Source organism: Oncorhynchus mykiss, chromosome 5 (assembly GCF_057628025.1).
Source record: "Oncorhynchus mykiss isolate SJ-2025 chromosome 5, ASM5762802v1, whole genome shotgun sequence".
NCBI classification, from domain to species: Eukaryota; Metazoa; Chordata; class Actinopteri; order Salmoniformes; family Salmonidae; genus Oncorhynchus; species Oncorhynchus mykiss.
Window position 1 is genome coordinate 15,204,851 of NC_143026.1, and position 17,291 is coordinate 15,222,141.

The following is a 17,291-nucleotide window of genomic DNA, read 5'->3' on the forward strand; positions in this document are numbered from 1 at the left end:
TTAGCTGTCTCCTGCATTCATGTAATTCAAGTGTACGCACACTCACACATATGTCCTCTGGCCATATATCTCTCTGTGTGCGACATGGAACAGACACAATCTGTCAGGCGGTTTGACTCTGAATCTGCTCCATGAGAGGAAATGCATTCTGAAATGGTCTATTGTGTTGCCCTTTTTACATCCGTATACCTCCTCTTATGTTCTTTACAGTGCTGTTGGTTTCTGTTGGTTTCTCTGTGTCTGTTCTGCTTTGTTGTGGCAGGCAAGAGCTTTGTAGTTTATAGAAGTTGCCATCAACAGAGGAAGCTGACGTCATTGGTTCCCCAGGGAGAGAAGTAGAGTTGTCAGATGTCTGTTCTATTCTTCTCAACCATCTGCAAGCTAACACTATAATCTACTGCTAGAATCTGTCTACTTTATTAACCTAAATGATTGGGATGTATGGTTGTCTTAACTAGCTACAATAAGTTAAATGCACTGACTGTCAGTCGCGCTGGATAAGAGCGTCTGCTAAATTACCTAAATCAAATGTTATTTGTTGCATACGCATGTTTAGCAGATGTTATTGCGAGTGTAATTAGATGCTTGTGTTCCTAGCTCCAACAGTGCAGTAATATCTATCAATACATAATACGCACAAATCCAAAGTAAAATAATGGAATTAAGAAATATATTAGGATGCGCAATGTTGGAATCCGGAGATTAAGTGTGATGTATTGTCAGTATGGGGATAGAATATATACTATATCTAAAGAATACGTGGATAGTGTATGTACAGCAATAGTTGAATAGTATGGACTTGACTACTGCTGGGTAAAACAGTATGTGAACGTTGTTAAAGTGACCAGTGTTCCACATCTATGTACATGGGGCCTCTAAGGTGCAGGGATGAGTAACCGCGTGGCATCTGAATTAATTTTCCCCCCATCATTAGCCTAGGTGTGTGGAAAGACTGATATTGTACATTTATGAGGAGGAAATTAGTCCTGATAAAGCTTTCCTGTTTCACTGACTCACCCAATGATGCACAGCTCACTCAACGGTGATGGCTGATGCGCTCGTGCCAGGAGCCTCTCTCTCTCTCTTATTATTTTTTACTTTGTAAACAATACTGTTTGATCAATAGGCCTATTTGCAAGTTGATAACATATTTGGTAGCCTACAGACAGATTAGTCTTCTTCTTTCCATTTGCTTTCCAACCGTTGTTTTCCCACGATTGCATATGAAATATTGCGAAAGGCCTGTTTTGGCTGCATGCCGTTCGCTGACAGATTTGCCTTGCGTTCCCAGCTGTAGGCATGCCTTGTGATTGGACTACACACCATCCACAGCTAGGCTAAGAAGAAGAAAAAGCTATTGATCCTCTGTGGCTAAATTATAGGCCTACTCCTGATGTAGTATTCCAAATTATTACATTTCTTTTCCCGAACGGAAAGCAGTCATTCTATAACTTTTGACAATTGTATTTCAATTTATCAGAGGAGTTGCAGCACCCTTCCCGCAGCTATGATTCTATAAGGAAATAGATGAAGTGCAACGCTGGAGAGATCAGTTGCGGGCTCATGTCTATTAGAGCAGAGAGAGATCCTAGGAAGTTAATATCATTCTAGACTACAATGTTGTGCCAACCATAAACCCGGGTCAGCCCAACACTAATCAAGTGTTAGAATATCCATTATTTTCACATTACATTTTTTTAGGGAGCAGGAGAATTATAGAGGAGGCTAAATTGAATGAACTGTGATTAGAATTTTTACATTGCATATGGTGAATACTTTTTCGTGCCACGAGAGGTACCGCCTCCTGGCAAATGGGTTGCGGAACGAAACAGTCCAAAATTCCGTCAGGATCCGGCTCAAATTAAGCACTGTTGATAGCAGATCAAAAGATGGATTTCATCTGCAAGATGGACAAATATAGTATTATTATTTTGTCCTGTCAGACAGTAGGGGAAGCTGTCAGTGCCCATTTTTCCTCGGCTCTCTTGGCCCAGGTTTCTGTGTTAATACAGGATTAGCATCCCGGCAGGAGAGAGTTGCCCTTAGGGTTATTTATGGACTAACTTTATATTAAAAACCACAACCCCTATTGCTTTCTATTGGATTCTGTCTGGGCTGTCTGTCAGATTACATGGTGTAAAAGGGGTAAAGCTGGGTAAAAAGAGTCCAGTCTCTGGGTTGTTAGGTCAGTAGTGTGTATCAGAGAGCCACATACGTAGAGGTCTAAGGGGCCAGGCAGTTCATCACTGTAGCTCTATCATGTTTTCTGAGGTGAGGCAGGTGGTGGCATTGAGGACCAGGTGAGGCCATCTCTTAATCTTAAATCAGATTTACCTTAGCCTTGCCAAGGAGACCAACACACCTTAACCAGCCCCTGGTCAATGTCACCTCACCTGTGTAGACTTAGGGCCCGCCCAGGCCCTGCTGTCCTTGTTGGGGAAGCCAGGATGAGTAGATAGTCCTGGGTTCAGATGGGGCTGGATTACGAGGCCAGCCGTCAGCCGTAACACAGGAGATCACCGCGGGTCCAGTCCAGGGGATTTGGTCTGATTGAATGTGTGGGACAGCGGAGGAGGGATTAGAAGATGGGGCTTAACGCTTACGCTGCTCTCACCAGGAAGAGCTTTGTCAGTCTCTCCTCTTCAATCAGAGCGGGAGAGTCTGCTGTATGCCATGGCTGGCAGACTGACGACCATGGGAAAGCGGAGAGTTTTTTTGTGTTTAGGGTCTGTAAGGAGCATTTTTGAGTGTTGGACTGAACTGTGAGCTTACTGCACTGTTCCTGTCACAGAAATGGAGAGAGCATTTTCTCTGTGCCATGGCTGGCAAGGTGACGACTGCGGAAGATTGGAGCGTTTATACACAGAGCCTATCTGAGTGTGTTTCTCTGTTGGACCAAATCATCATCTCTAGTCATCACCATGAAGGACCCATGCCGCGTATGCAAATTACGCCTCATTGGCAGCCAGTGCCGCTGGATCTTCAACCCGTCAGGCAAACGGCAGCTTCAGGTCATCCTGTCCCACGTGCTGGGGCGCCAGGTCGACCGCGACCCCGACGGCCAAGCATCCGAGTTCCTGTGCGGCAAGTGCGTGTTCACGCTGGAGCGCATAGTGCAGTGCGACGTACAGATCGGCAGGCTGCAGGAGGAGCATGCTGCCCAAGTGCAGCGGTTGCAGCAGGAAAGAGAGAATCTGAAGCAGTGTGTAGCCCACGTCTATGGACGCCACAACCCCCTGCCGGAGAGGCCTGACGTGGGGGAGGTGAGCACCATTATGACCCCCCTCTGGAGGTCCTCTGAAGGTGGAAGTCCCGATGAGTGCGGGGGAGATCAGTTTACGTCAGAAGGGCAGAGGAAGGAAGATGGAGGGGATGTGCGGGTGAGGCGCTCTGTGAGTATGGACCTCCTGGGTGGTCCAGTGGGAGCCTCAGGTCGGTCAAGCTCAGCCCACAAGAGGGTGCAGTCTGGTGGGGATCCCTGCCCGGAGAAGAACTCTGGGCTCCGCTCCCGGAGCATGATGTACCAGGACCTGGTCTACCGCAAAGGCACCCTCTCCTCCCCCAGTTCCAGGTTCCGCTCAGCCTCGCTTCAGTCCCTGAACCCTGACCACCCTCATCAGACAGAACCCCTGGGCCCCCTGTCACAGAGACCGTGCAGAGAGTCAAAGATATCAGTGAGGGAATGCGCTCCTTCAGTGGGCCATACTACCACCAGAAACCAGAGAGGGCATTCCCCAGCCCAGCCTCCCATCTCCGACCTGCTGCAGCTGCTGCGCTCCATCCCCAGACGACCAATCCCAGGGACCCCCGGGAGCCGCATCCCCGTCCTGCGGAGGAAGCCCAGGGTGGGACAGCCACTCCCCCCAGGATGCAGCATCACCCCTGGTGCCCGACGCAGACAGAGAGAGGCTGAGTGGAAGTCGCTCCAGGACCTCACAGAGGAGTTTAATGATGGTTACATTCCTCTCAGAGCTGAGGTAGTCCAGTCCTCTCACCTCAGACCGATCCTCTGTAGAGAACTTGGAAGGCCATGGAAATATAGCTTTAGACTGAATTTGGATAATTATTTGACTATAAAGGATCTACCAGTTGTGAGGTTGGATATCGTCGCAGTAAAAGGATCCATTTTTGTTGATAATGGGAAATAAAGTATACGTGAATAAATGTATCAATAAAAGGGATTCACAGGTGTTCTTTGCCCCTGTGGCAGTTTTTACTTCCCCTTTGATGTCCTATTTTCCTTTCTTAGCCAACTCATTCTCTTTGACTAATTTCCCAGAATTCTGTTTCCCTTCCCCAGGGTTTCACTGAGCAGCTGAATGAGGTAAGCAGGCTGGAGACAGCCCAGAGGCAGCTGAATGAGGAGATGAACCAGTTCAGAGCAATGAACCAGAACCTCTCCAAGACCCTGGAGGACATCCAGAATAACAACAAGGTGATTTGGGGGGGAGGGAAGAAAATGGGTAGCAAATAGTTTTTGTTATTTGATATATATATATTATATTTATTAGAGGTCGATCAATTAATCGGAATAGCCGATTTTAATTAGGGCCATAACAAACCGATTTTGCCGTTTTTTATTTTTGTTTTTTATTTTTTTTACTACACCTTTATTTAACTAGGTAAGTCAGTTAAGAACACATTCTTATTTTCAATGACTGCCTAGGAACAGTTGGTTTAACTGCCTTGTTCAGGGGCAGAACAACAGATTTTTACCTTGTCAGTTCGGGGATTCGATCTTGCAAACTTACGGTTAACTAGTCCAACACTCTAACCACCTGCCTTACATTGCACTCCACAACTGCAGTAAGAAGCCAAGGTAAGTTGCTAGCTAGCATTGAACTTATCTTATAAAAAACAATCAATCATAATCACTAGTTAACTACACATGGTTAATGATATTACTAGTTTATCTAGCATGTCCTGCGTTGCATATAATCGATGCGGTGCGTATTCACGAAAAAGGACAGTCTTGCTCCAATGTGTACCTAACCATAAACATCAATGCCTTTCTTAAAATCAATACACAAGTATATATTTTTAAACCTGCATATTTAGTTAATATTGCATGCTAACATGAATTTCTTTTAACTAGGTAAATTGTGTCACTTCTCTTGCAATAGAGTCATGGTATATGCAGCAGTTTGGGCCGCCTGGCTCGTATTAATGACCAAAGGCTCGTATTTCTGTGTGTTATTATAATTATAACTAAGTCTATGATTGGATATCTGTCTGAGCGGTGGTAGGCAGCAACAGGCTTGTAAGCATTCATTCAAACAGCACTTTTGTGCGTTTTCCAGCAGCTCTTCCCTGTGCTTCAAGCATTGCGCTGTTTATGACTTCAAGCTGATCAACTCCCGAGATTAGGCTTGTGTAACCGATGTGAAATGGCTAGCTAGTTAGCGGTGTGCGCGCTAATAGCGCTTCAAACGTAATTCGCTCTGAGACTTGGAGTAATTGTTCCCCTTGCTCTGCATGGGTAACGCTGCTTTGAGGGTGGCTGTTGTCGATGTGTTCCTGGTTCGAGCACAGGTAGGAGCGAGGAGAGGAACGGAAGCTATACTGTTACACTGGCAATACTCAAGTGTCTATAAAAACATTAAATAGTCAAAGGTTAATGAAATACAAATGGTGTAGAGAGAAATAGTCCTATAATTCCTATAATAACTACAACCTTAAACTTCTTACCTGGGAATATTGAAGACTCATGTTAAAAGGAACCACCAGCTTTCATATGTTCTGAGCAAGGAACTGAAACGTTAGCTTTCTTACATGGCACATATTGCACTTTTACTTTCTTCTCCAACACTTTGTTTTTGCATTATTTAAACCAAATTGAACATGTTTAATTGAACATGTTTCATTATTTATTTGAGGCTAAATTGATTTTATTGATATATTATATTAAGTTAAAATAAGTGTTAATTCAGTATTGTTGTAATTGTCATTATTACAAATAAATAAATCAAATTGTCCGATTTAATCGGTATCGGCTTTTTTTGGTCCTCCAATAATCAGTATCTATATCGGCGTTGAAATCGTAATCGGTCAACCTCTAAAATATATATATATATATATATATATATATATATATATATATATATATATATATATATATATATATATATATATATATATATATATATATATATATATATATATATATATATATATATATATATATATATATATATATATAATATATACTGCTCAAAAAAAATAAGGGAACACTAAAATAACACATCCTAGATCTGAATGAATGAAATAATCTTATTAAATACTTGTTTCTTTACATATTTGAATGTGCTGACAACAAAATCACACAAAAATTATCAATGGAAATCAAATTCATCAACCCATGGAGGTCTGGATTTGGAGTGACACTCAAAATTAAAGTGGAGAACCACACTACAGGCTGATCCAACTTTGATGTAATGTCCTTAAAACAAGTCAAAATTAGGCTCAGTAGTGTGTGTGGCCTCCACGTGCCTGTATGACCTCCCTACAACGCCTGGGCATGCTCATGATGAGGTTGCGGATGGTCTCCTGAGGGATCTCCTCCCAGACCTGGACTAAAGCATCCGCCAACTCCTGGACAGTCTGTGGTGCAACGTGGCTGGAGCGAGGTGGCTGGAGTGAGACATGATGTCCCAGATGTGCTCAATTGGATTCAGGTCTGGGGAACGGACGGGCCAGTCCATAGCATCAATGCCTTCCTCTTGCAGGAACTGCTGACACACTCCAGCCACATGAGGTCTAGCATTGTCTTGCATTAGAAGGAACCCAGGGCCAACCGCACCAGCATATGGTCTCACAAGGGGTCTGAGGATCTCATCTCGGTACCTAATGGCAGTCAGGCTACCTCTGGCGAGCACATGGAGGCCCCCCATAGAAATGCCACCCCACACCATGACTGACCCACTGCCAAACCGGTCATGCTGGAGGATGTTGCAGGTAGCAGAACGTTACGTGTTTTCATCATGGAATTTTCACTATTTTGAAATGAATACAGCTAGGCTATCCTTTCATGTTCTACAGAAATGGCTATGGGGTAGGAGCACATTTTTAGGGTGGATTCAAAATGTACCATTGTGATTAATCGAACATGTTGGAGGAAGATGAATTTACTGTCTCTTGTTTTGGCTACTTAATTATATGCAGTTTAGCAGATGCTTTTATCTAAAGGGACTGTCAGTCATGTGTGCATACATTTTACATATGAGTGGCCCTGGGAATCAAACCCAGAATCTTGGCGAAGCAAATGCCATTCTCTCACGCCCTTAGCTATAGAGGACCACAAGTGACCACTTGTTATTTTATTTTTTTAACAGGTACTGTCTGGTAAGTTGGAGGAGACTGAGAACGAGTTGGGCTCGGAGAAGAAGAACGCTCTGAAACGAGACAAAACCATCCAGGGACTCAGTCTTGTGCTCAAAGAAAAGGAAAAAGAGGTGCGGTTGATTACATAATATTCACACTGTAATACATTTTGATGATAACCTCATTTGATAAAATACTGATGTAACCAACTATTGTTGCCAACTAAAAAATATATCGCCTCATATGCTCATATGCTGCGCAGACTGAGGGCTTATGTAACATTGTCACACCAACACGTCTGTCTCTGTCTGTGTGTTCCAGATTGAAGAGCTGTGCCATGAGATTGAGGACAGGGACGAGGCATTAGCCAAAGCCAGGGAGGCAGCGCACAAAGCCCAGCTCCAGAAATACCAGGCAAGTCAGATCAGACACAGCATTGGCTGCGTTCCAGGCCCAATACATCAGTCACGCTGCATGCATCAACCAATGGCTGTGTGCTACGTCATTCACTGCGCAGTCGGCGCATGGAAGTGCTATGTCATGTGATATTATTCGCTAAACACCGTTTAAGGTATTGTGAGATCTGGCAGGCAGCTGCAGTGTGTGTATCTACTCTGCTTTAGGGCTGTAATGTCTATCTGTGCGTGTTTGCCAGAGGTCACATCAATACAGACTTCTGGGTTGCACACACATGCACTCAAAATACAAAAACAAGTCTCCTGCTTCTCTAACTCTATCCATATTCATGCTTTCCCTCCAGGGTGCGGAAGAGCACCAATCTCTGCTGATGGAGAAGCAGGCGGAGCTGTCCCAGCTCCAGGGCGAGCACCACACCAAGCGGCTGGAGGCGCAGAAGCTGCAGCGCTCCCTGGGCAGGAGGGAGCAGGAGCTAGCTGATCTGCAGCAGGCCAAGGAGCAGCTGGAGCAGGAGCTAGAGGAGCTGCAGCAGCAGAGGAAGAAGGGGGACAAAGCTCTCAATGTAAGGCCACAGGAGGAATATCTATTGTTTTCCTGGGAATTGCCAGGGACCTAACGATATGGTATTATCACGATACTTAGGTGCTGATAATATATCTAATGTGTTTCTCAAGATTCTATCCGTTTTGCGATTCGAAACTGAGATTTTATTGTGATTTGTAGCAGTGGGTAAATAATAACAAATGAATGAAGGAAATTAAGAAATGTATTAGAATGCTGGAAGTGAGTGTTGGAATTACAAGTACCAGAGTTAGAGGCTACAAAATAGGATTTTGATTCCTATGCAATGTTCTACAAATAAGACCACTGTCAGTTTTGTCCTATTATTTTTGGTTGAAGTTTGGTGGAACAGTATAAAGCAATGCAATCAGAATGGAGAAAGCCCATTTAATAAAAGCACTTAGGATTCATTTGTTGCCATCCTAGGGTCATGCCCTACCCATGAAGCATATTTATAACTTTTGTTATTCAGAAGTGTCAAAAATGAGAAAATACTGTGATATGATATTTTGGCCATATTGCCCAGGTCTACTTCGTTGTGTGGAAAGCTTTGATATTGGCAATGGGCAAGCTGGGAGCAGGTATAAAAGCTGTCCTATTTAACCCATTTTACTACCATGTAACTACGTTGTTTTACCCGCGCATAATAGAATGCAGAATATATTCCCCAAAGCCATCCATTTTCCCTAAAGTTGAGGGCAACTTATTTTCTGGGCTTTTGTTAAACCACATGACCCAACCAGGAATGAACTCTTGACCCTTTTTGGTTGAGAAGACGTTGAAAAGACGTATTTTCAATGTATTGTGCTTACTGGGTAAACTATCTACGCCATGCAGGAGATGCAGAACCAGCTAAAGAAGCTTAACGGGGAGCTGGGCGAGAGGGAAAGCAGTCTGGAGCAGCAGTACCAGGAGCAGCTGGAGCAGACAAAGAGGAGGCTGCAGAGTCACGAGGTCACCATCCAGCGCCTTACCACCTGCCTGGCCGACAAGGAGCAGCAGCTACAGGTAGATAGTTTCTCGAGCTCTCAGACTAAAAGTGAAACCATAGAAATATAATCTATAGAAGGGGGCTTAGAGTATCAAACACTAGCAATTATTGAGGCCTGTTCTATATATTCCTTTTCTATGGAACTAGGTAAATATGGTGTACTAGCACCATACTAGCAATTCTGTGAAGGGAGTAGTACACAGCGTTGTATGAGATCTTCAGTTTCTTGGCATTTTCTCACATGGAATAGTCTTCATTTCTCAGAACAAGAATAGACTGACGAAAGATTTTGTTTCTGGCCATTTTGAGCCTATAATCGAACCCAGAAACGCTGATGCTTCAGATACTCAACTAGTCTAAAAAATGCCAGTTTTATTACTTATTTTAATCAGCACAGCAGTTTTCAGCTGTGCTAACATAATGCAAAAGGGTTTTCTAATGATCAATTATCCTTTTAAAATGCTAAACTTGGATTAGCTAACACAATGTACCATTGGAACACAGAAGTGATAGTTGCTGATAATGGGCCTATGTACATATTTCATTAAAAAAACTGCCGTTTTTTGCTACAAGAATCATTTACAACATTAACAATCTCTACACTGTATTTCTGATCAAGTTGATGATATTTTAATGGTAATTTTTTTTTGCTTTTCTTTCAAAACAAGGACATTTTTAAGTGACCCCAAACTTCTGAACGGTAGTGTGTATATATGAAAATGTATGCGCTCTACTATAAGTCACTGGATAAGAGGTGTCTGCTAAATGACTAAAATGTAGCACGGGAACTGGGAAAAACTTTGTTCTTACCCTCTTTTTTTTTTCTTTCTGTCCCTCTATTCGATCTTTTTCTTGTTCTTGCTGTTGCTTTTTTCCCTCTTTTCTCTGTCTGCCTCGTCTCTCTCTCTCTATTCTCCCTCTATCAGGAATACATGAACATGATGAGAGACATGGAGCAGAGCAGAAGTCCTGAGGAAAGCGACACCATGCTGTCAAAGCTGCGAGAACGGCTGAAAGAAAAAGAAAAGGCTCTGGAGGTGGGCTTTCTATCAATGTTTGAAATGTCAAATATTTCTCTCGCTCTCTCTCAGTTCAATTGCTTTATTGGCATGATGTAAAAATGTACATATTGCCAAAGTATACTTTGGAAATGAAATGATTTAATGAACAACGTCATTAAAAATGAAGATTGTCACGAACAGGATGTCGATCTTTCTCTCTCGCTCTGATCTGATGATCATTGTATGCCTTTGGTCTTTTAATTTCAATATTCCGTATGGCTCCTCCACAGCAAGCGCTGGATGAGAAGTTTTCAGCGCTAGAAGAGAAAGACAACGAGATCCACCAGCTGCGTCTGTCACTCAGGGAGAAGGAGAGGGACCTGGAGAGACTCAACAACCTGCTGTCTCACAATGAGGACACCATCAACGTAATGGACCATGATCACCCCATTCAGTCAGTTTAGTTAGTCAACAAAAATGTCAACTCCTCCAATTTCCCTCATTGCTTTTCATTGAGGAGAATTGGATTTTCAATTTACTTACTGAATTGAAATGGAATTGACACCAACCCTGCATATCATATTTAATTAAGTCACACACTACCTCTTATGTGGAGTTGTTGCAAGGACTGCTAGGGTAAACATCCTGTTGAATGGAGAGTCTACAACACTGGTCTCTCTCCATTGCTCCCCGCAGAGTTTTGACGCGTTGATCAAGGAGAAGGACGTGGAGCTGCAGCACCTTGCCAACACTATGAAGAACTTGCAGCGTGCCAAGCAGGATGTGGAGGACAACCTGAACCGAGCCTGCAGGGAGAAGGACTCCATCATCAGTCAGCTGCAGCTGTCCCTGGAGGGCAAGACCAAGGACATGGAGGTAGGAAGACACATAAGGAGAAAGTCAATCCCATGTATTAATAGCTGACACTCACATAATATTACCTGAACATAAAGACTCTTTTAACACAGGCATCAATACTCACAAAACATTGACATCATTCATCAAACACGCTGTCGTTCAATGATATATTGATTTGATATAATATTGACCTAGTATATCTTGCAAAAGAGGTTAATCCCAGAAGGATAAAGTTGGATAAGTAAAGATTGACAAATAACAAATCTCTTCTTCTTTTGTTCGGTCTTCCTCTGCCTCTGTCTGTGTGTGTAGGCGATGGCAAGTGCCCTGCTGAGCCAGTCCCAGTCTCAGGCCCGTGACCTTGCAGAACAGATGGGTCAGAGGTTAAAGGAGGCAGAGACCATGCTGGTGGACGCGGCCAAGGCCCGTGAGAGGCTGGTGGCGGACAACGAGAGCGCTGTGGAGGGCCTGCTGGCCACAATCGGCAGCAAGGACCAGCTTCTCAAGGTACACACATGCACACTGGAGGCACTTTTACTGGTTGATTTATTGTGATGAGAAAGTCTCTGTCTAACAACATCCACACTCACATTCTATTTGTCTTAACCTTGTAATATTTTTACAGGAGGGTTAGTGTTTATGACCTCTCATTTTTTCGCTCCCTCCAGGAGTCAGCGGAGCACTATAACAGGACACTGTCTGAGCGCATCCAGGAGATCGAGGAGCTGAGGCGACAGCTGTGTACCCGGCAGCAGCAGCTGGCCTCCGCTGAGAAACTTAGTTCCACTGTAACACAGGAGGGTTACCTAGAGATGGCCAAGCTCAGGGCCCTGCTGACCGAGAAGGAATCCATTATCATTGTGAGTTTGAACAGAGTTATTTGGATAGGTGCAGAGTACACTACTATTTTGTGTTTTTGATAGTTTAGGATTTAAATCATGGCTGGCTACAATATGTGCAGCATTTTGCTCCTGCCCAGATTGTTTTGTTAATGTTGGGCTTGAACAAAACCTGCACATTGGCCATCCTTGATTTGTCTTGGTAGAACAACGTTGAATAAAGTTAATGGTAAGGTTATGAGAGCCGGTGTGTTTAGCTTTTGATTTCCTCTGCCAGAAACTTCTGGAGCGCGGCCGGGAGAGGGACCAGTTCCTGGCTGAGTTGAGGCAGAAGGAACCTGCACCGTCCCAGGTGCTGGAGCTCAGACAGACCATTCAGTTGCTGCAGGAGAGACTGGAGGAGAGGGAAGGTGAGAGGCTTTACCTCTTAAAGCTGCAAGCTGTGCTGAACAGTTTGACATACCAATGAACAAAACAGCAGTTGGCTGAAGTACAAACTGTCAAACTGTCTTTGTCCACCAACACCCTGACCCTGACCCCACTAATGTCCTCTACTGGTTTTGTTCCCTCTGTAGGTGACTGCTCCAAGAGGAACAACAACGAAGACAGCATGGAGAAGGTCCCTCTCATCAAGAAGACAGTGGTCATCCTGAAGAAGGAGTTGGCTCAGAAGACTGAGGCTCTCAACAAGTCTCTGAAGAGGGAGAATGAGCTCAAGGTGAGAACAGTCATACTGCAGCTGATTCAAATCCCTGAGCCGGCAAGGTGGGAAAAAAATCTGCCGTTCCTCCCTTGAGCAAGGCAGTTAACCCCCAACAACAACTGCTTCCCGGGCACCAATGACATGGGTATCGATTTAAAGCACCCCCGCCCAACCTCTGATTCAGAGGAGTCGGGTTAAATGCGGAAGACACATTTCGGTTGATTGCATTGAGTTGTGCAACTGACTAGGTATCCCCCTTTCCCATTTACTCTGGTCAAAGAATACACTATTTTTGACTGATGAATAAGAAAGTGATTCACTTTAACTTTCTTGATCCTTTGTTTGTTTGTCATTGCGTTAACATAGTTTTTTTTCTTTGCTCTTGGTAAAAAAATTACCTCTGGGTACAGATCAGAATCATTAGATTACCCTCCACAAGTCTAAATCCTGACTATTAGGTGGATAATAGAAAATGGACCTTGGGTCAATGTCTTCATTCTATCCCATTGTTCTCCTGTGTTCCAGATGTCCCTGGCTGATCTCCAGTCAGTGTTGTCTGAGCTGGAGGGGCGTATCGAGGGCCAGGCGGCCAGCATAGACTCCCTCACCACCACCCTGGAGACCAAGGACGAGATTATAAACGTGAGTGGATGGCCAGTGGTCTCCTCACACACGGCTACTAATCTACACAGACACTCATATATACACACACTCAAGCAGGCTCAGGAGGTTACCTGGTGCCATCTGGTTTCATAGGTAGCTTGCACAGGGTTAACCTGGCTGACCTTAAACTGATTTTGGCCATCACCACCTGTGCTACCTCTTGAGCTTGGCTCAGTTATAAATAAAAAGGAAATGAACACATCTGAGCGATCCTTTCACTTCAATACATTCATTTTTTTAAACCCCTTCAAGGGCACTTTTTCCATTTGCTATAACTAGTTTGATGTCAGAGTCTCTCTGCTGTGTATATGCTGACAGGACCTCCACCAGCGTCTGGGCCAGAGAGGGGACAGTCAGACCAAGGAGCCCCAGGATCAGGCTGCTGAAGCCGGGGTGGCGCACTCGCTCCCTGGCCTCCCTCAGCGGGAGAGGACCATCATCGGTGGTGACAGCCAACAAGAGGTAGCACCACGCAAAAGCAAGCCCTGCCTGAAACGTATTTATGAGCTGTAGTGTGCCATCTATCTTCAGAAGAATGGCCATGTCTGAATGTACCATAGTCGAGTGTTACATCAAAAATCAATAAAGTCACAACCTTTTGTGATGTCTGGTTTAATTGTGTGAAAATAAAGTGTTCAACAACACAGTCACAATTTGAAAAGGCTCACTCTTTGGTCTGCATGTCAAAAACAGTCCAGCATGAGAATAAACCCACCTGGGTCCTGTTCATTAGGCACCAAAACTGACTGACATATGGCGGGACTACCTGGACCTGTCCAATAACGATCACTCATTTTCCATTTCGAAACGTTTTAAAACAACTCCCATTGCATGCACAATGAATATGACCCTTGTATAGCAACTGATTGAGTGGCATCTGACCTTTGACCTGTGCCCCCCTCCCTCCCCAGGTCCTGCCCTTGTTGGCTGACCTGCAGGTGGAGCACCGCTCTTTGAACCAAGCCCTGAGGGCCGAGCAGCAGCTCTACTCCAGCTTGGTTCGCACCGTCAAAGAACAGGACAGGTATCTGGACGATTATCACAGATTGGATTAATTCCACATATTGCCATGTAATTGAAATAGTCTTACCAAAGTCCTTTTTTATATGCTTTGGTTGGTGTGGCATTCAAAAGGGTTTATTTTTTTGTTGCAATACCCGGTGTCTCCATAGACAGATATTGTCTACTGGTACACCGTGTACATAGCCACGTTATCGTTACTCATTGTGTCACTCATTTATTCCTCATGTTGTTATTTTTCTATTATTTAAAAATAATTTTCTGTATCGTTGAGAAGGGTCCACAAGTAAGCATTTCACTGTTAGTCTACACCTGTTTACGAAGCATGTGACACATACAATTAGATTTGTCTACTTGTGTGTGTATATGTGGAATAGTAAGTCATACATTGTGTGTTTTGCAGTGCCCAGCGTCTTCACGCCCTCCAGATGGAGCTGACAGCGGTGACGCTCCTCAGACAGCAGCTGGAAGAAGGGATCCGGAGCAACGAGGAGCTCAGAGAAGACCTGGAAAGAGAGATCGCCAGAACCAAGCTCTCAAAAGAAGGTGCAGTAGTAGTACACAGAAGAGGAGGGGGAGACTAGAGAGATGGAACTAGGAAGGGCACAGAGGAGGGGGAGACTAGAGAGATGGAACTAGGAAGGGCACAGAGGAGGGGGAGACTAGAGAGATGGAACTAGGAAGGGCACAGAGGAGGGGGAGACTAGAGAGATGGAACTAGGAAGGGCACAGAGGAGGGGGAGACTAGAGAGATGGAACTAGGAAGGGCACAGAGGAGGGGGAGACTAGAGAGATGGAACTAGGAAGGGCACAGAGGAGGGGGAGACTAGAGAGATGGAACTAGGAAGGGCACAGAGGAGGGGGAGACTAGAGAGATGGAACTAGGAAGGGCACAGAGGAGGGGGAGACTAGAGAGATGGAACTAGGAAGGGCACAGAGGAGGGGGAGACTAGAGAGATGGAACTAGGAAGGGCACAGAGGAGGGGGAGACTAGAGAGATGGAACTAGGAAGGGCACAGAGGAGGGGGAGACTAGAGAGATGGAACTAGGAAGGGCACAGAGGAGGGGGAGACTAGAGAGATGGAACTAGGAAGGGCACAGAGGAGGGGGAGACTAGAGAGATGGAACTAGGAAGGGCACAGAGGAGGGGGAGACTAGAGAGATGGAACTAGGAAGGGCACAGAGGAGGGGGAGACTAGAGAGATGGAACTAGGAAGGGCACAGAGGAGGGGGAGACTAGAGAGATGGAACTAGGAAGGGCACAGAGGGGGAGACTAGAGAGATGGAACTAGGAAGGGCACAGAGGAGGGGGAGACTAGAGAGATGGAACTAGGAAGGGCACAGAGGAGGGGGAGACTAGAGAGATGGAACTAGGAAGGGCACAGAGGAGGGGGAGACTAGAGAGATGGAACTAGGAAGGGCACAGAGGAGGGGGAGACTAGAGAGATGGAACTAGGAAGGGCACAGAGGAGGGGGAGACTAGAGAGATGGAACTAGGAAGGGCACAGAGGAGGGGGAGACTAGAGAGATGGAACTAGGAAGGGCACAGAGGAGGGGGAGACTAGAGAGATGGAACTAGGAAGGGCACAGAGGAGGGGGAGACTAGAGAGATGGAACTAGGAAGGGCACAGAGGAGGGGGAGACTAGAGAGATGGAACTAGGAAGGGCACAGAGGAGGGGGAGACTAGAGAGATGGAACTAGGAAGGGCACAGAGGAGGGGGAGACTAGAGAGATGGAACCAGGAAGGGCACAGAGGAGGGGGAGACAAGGGAGGAAAGAATGAGAGTGAGGAGGGGTCCTTTGTTTCCTGAACTAGACCGCTGGCTGAAGCTGAATGAACAATGTCTATATTGAGTTGAGGAAGTAGAGACCCACTATATTATTTAAAATGTCCAACACTAACATTTTATTCATGGTACTTTAATAGGAAGTTATACCATCTTAGAAAGAGAGAGGCACACACATGCATGCATGCTATCAACCATGGTCAGTTTGGTCGCTACATGTTCTAACACTGCCTGGTGTTGCCACGCCTGCTGTCCACCTGGTCATTTTTTCATCTGTTTGCTGTCATCTTCATCATTAGCATCCTCCCCATCTGCATGTCTAAAACAAGACCGCAATAGCCTACGTTTTTTTCCCCTATTCTGTTAATGTCCCCACTGGCACCTCCTATAAACTCATCCTCTCACCTGGAAAGTCATTTTCTTTGTCCTGGTTGAGCTACTCTGCACAATAAAACATAATGCATGTGTTTCTGTCGGTCTGTCTTCCTCACTTACAGCTTACCTTTACTCATTTGCTTATCTTCTACTTTTGTTTTTGTTTATCCATTAAAAATCTGTGTCTGTCTCGTTGCATTACTTCACTCGCATATCACATGAAACCATTGTCACTTGTCCAATGTCTGCTCTATTAGAAACATAGCAGTTAGTACCCACACACTCTTATCAAGCCATCCGTAAGCTGTTTCAATTACAGCCTACAGGGTTGGGGCAGTTACAGAGCAAACCTCTCTGTGGCTGCTTCCCTGTTCTCTACCCTTCTTCCAACGTGTGCACTTGCTTGTGAAGCGTGCATTCGTGTCAAGCATATTACCCAAGTTGTTTACAAAACATAAACAGGTCGATAAAATCATCCTACATGCTGAACTGAATTCAACGACAGAGTGATGGAATGTCACTGTTTAGTAGTGCAAGGCTTCAGTGGATGCAGTGTTAGGACACGTACCAACATAGAACCTTGATTGATGAGGCCAGGTGCCAGTGAGAGAGCTCTGTATAGGTGTGACCGTCTGAACCTGATGATTTATTCATCTATGGTGCAACCTGTGTGTGTGCATGTGCCCATCTGCCTTCCAGTTCATACCATTCCTCCCCTATAAAGAGAGTCAGCTATATAAATATAGGTAAGATGC

At 44.9% G+C, this 17,291-nt stretch overlaps 1 protein-coding gene across 46 annotated transcripts in view; it reads left to right on the forward strand.

Annotated features, from left to right (window-relative positions):
- cdk5rap2 (CDK5 regulatory subunit associated protein 2) overlaps nt 1-17,291 on the forward strand; it is a 71,907-nt gene that overhangs the window by 15,408 nt on the left and 39,208 nt on the right. For 24 of the 46 annotated variants that reach the window (XM_036976876.2, XM_090233871.1, XM_090233872.1 and 21 more), the window contains 16 exons: nt 4,301-4,435; nt 7,332-7,451; nt 7,642-7,734; nt 8,081-8,299; nt 9,136-9,306; nt 10,216-10,326; nt 10,581-10,718; nt 10,987-11,166; nt 11,461-11,655; nt 11,817-12,008; nt 12,265-12,397; nt 12,563-12,705; nt 13,216-13,332; nt 13,672-13,815; nt 14,265-14,377; nt 14,777-14,919. In XM_036976876.2, the coding sequence (XP_036832771.2) occupies nt 4,301-4,435; nt 7,332-7,451; nt 7,642-7,734; nt 8,081-8,299; nt 9,136-9,306; nt 10,216-10,326; nt 10,581-10,718; nt 10,987-11,166; nt 11,461-11,655; nt 11,817-12,008; nt 12,265-12,397; nt 12,563-12,705; nt 13,216-13,332; nt 13,672-13,815; nt 14,265-14,377; nt 14,777-14,919 (2,347 nt within the window). Of the gene's footprint in view, nt 1-663; nt 3,978-4,300; nt 4,436-7,331; nt 7,452-7,641; nt 7,735-8,080; nt 8,300-9,135; nt 9,307-10,215; nt 10,327-10,580; nt 10,719-10,986; nt 11,167-11,460; nt 11,656-11,816; nt 12,009-12,264; nt 12,398-12,562; nt 12,706-13,215; nt 13,333-13,671; nt 13,816-14,264; nt 14,378-14,776; nt 14,920-17,291 lie in introns of those variants that run through there. The other 22 variants (XM_090233840.1, XM_090233852.1, XM_090233841.1 and 19 more) reach the window with 1 other exon arrangement.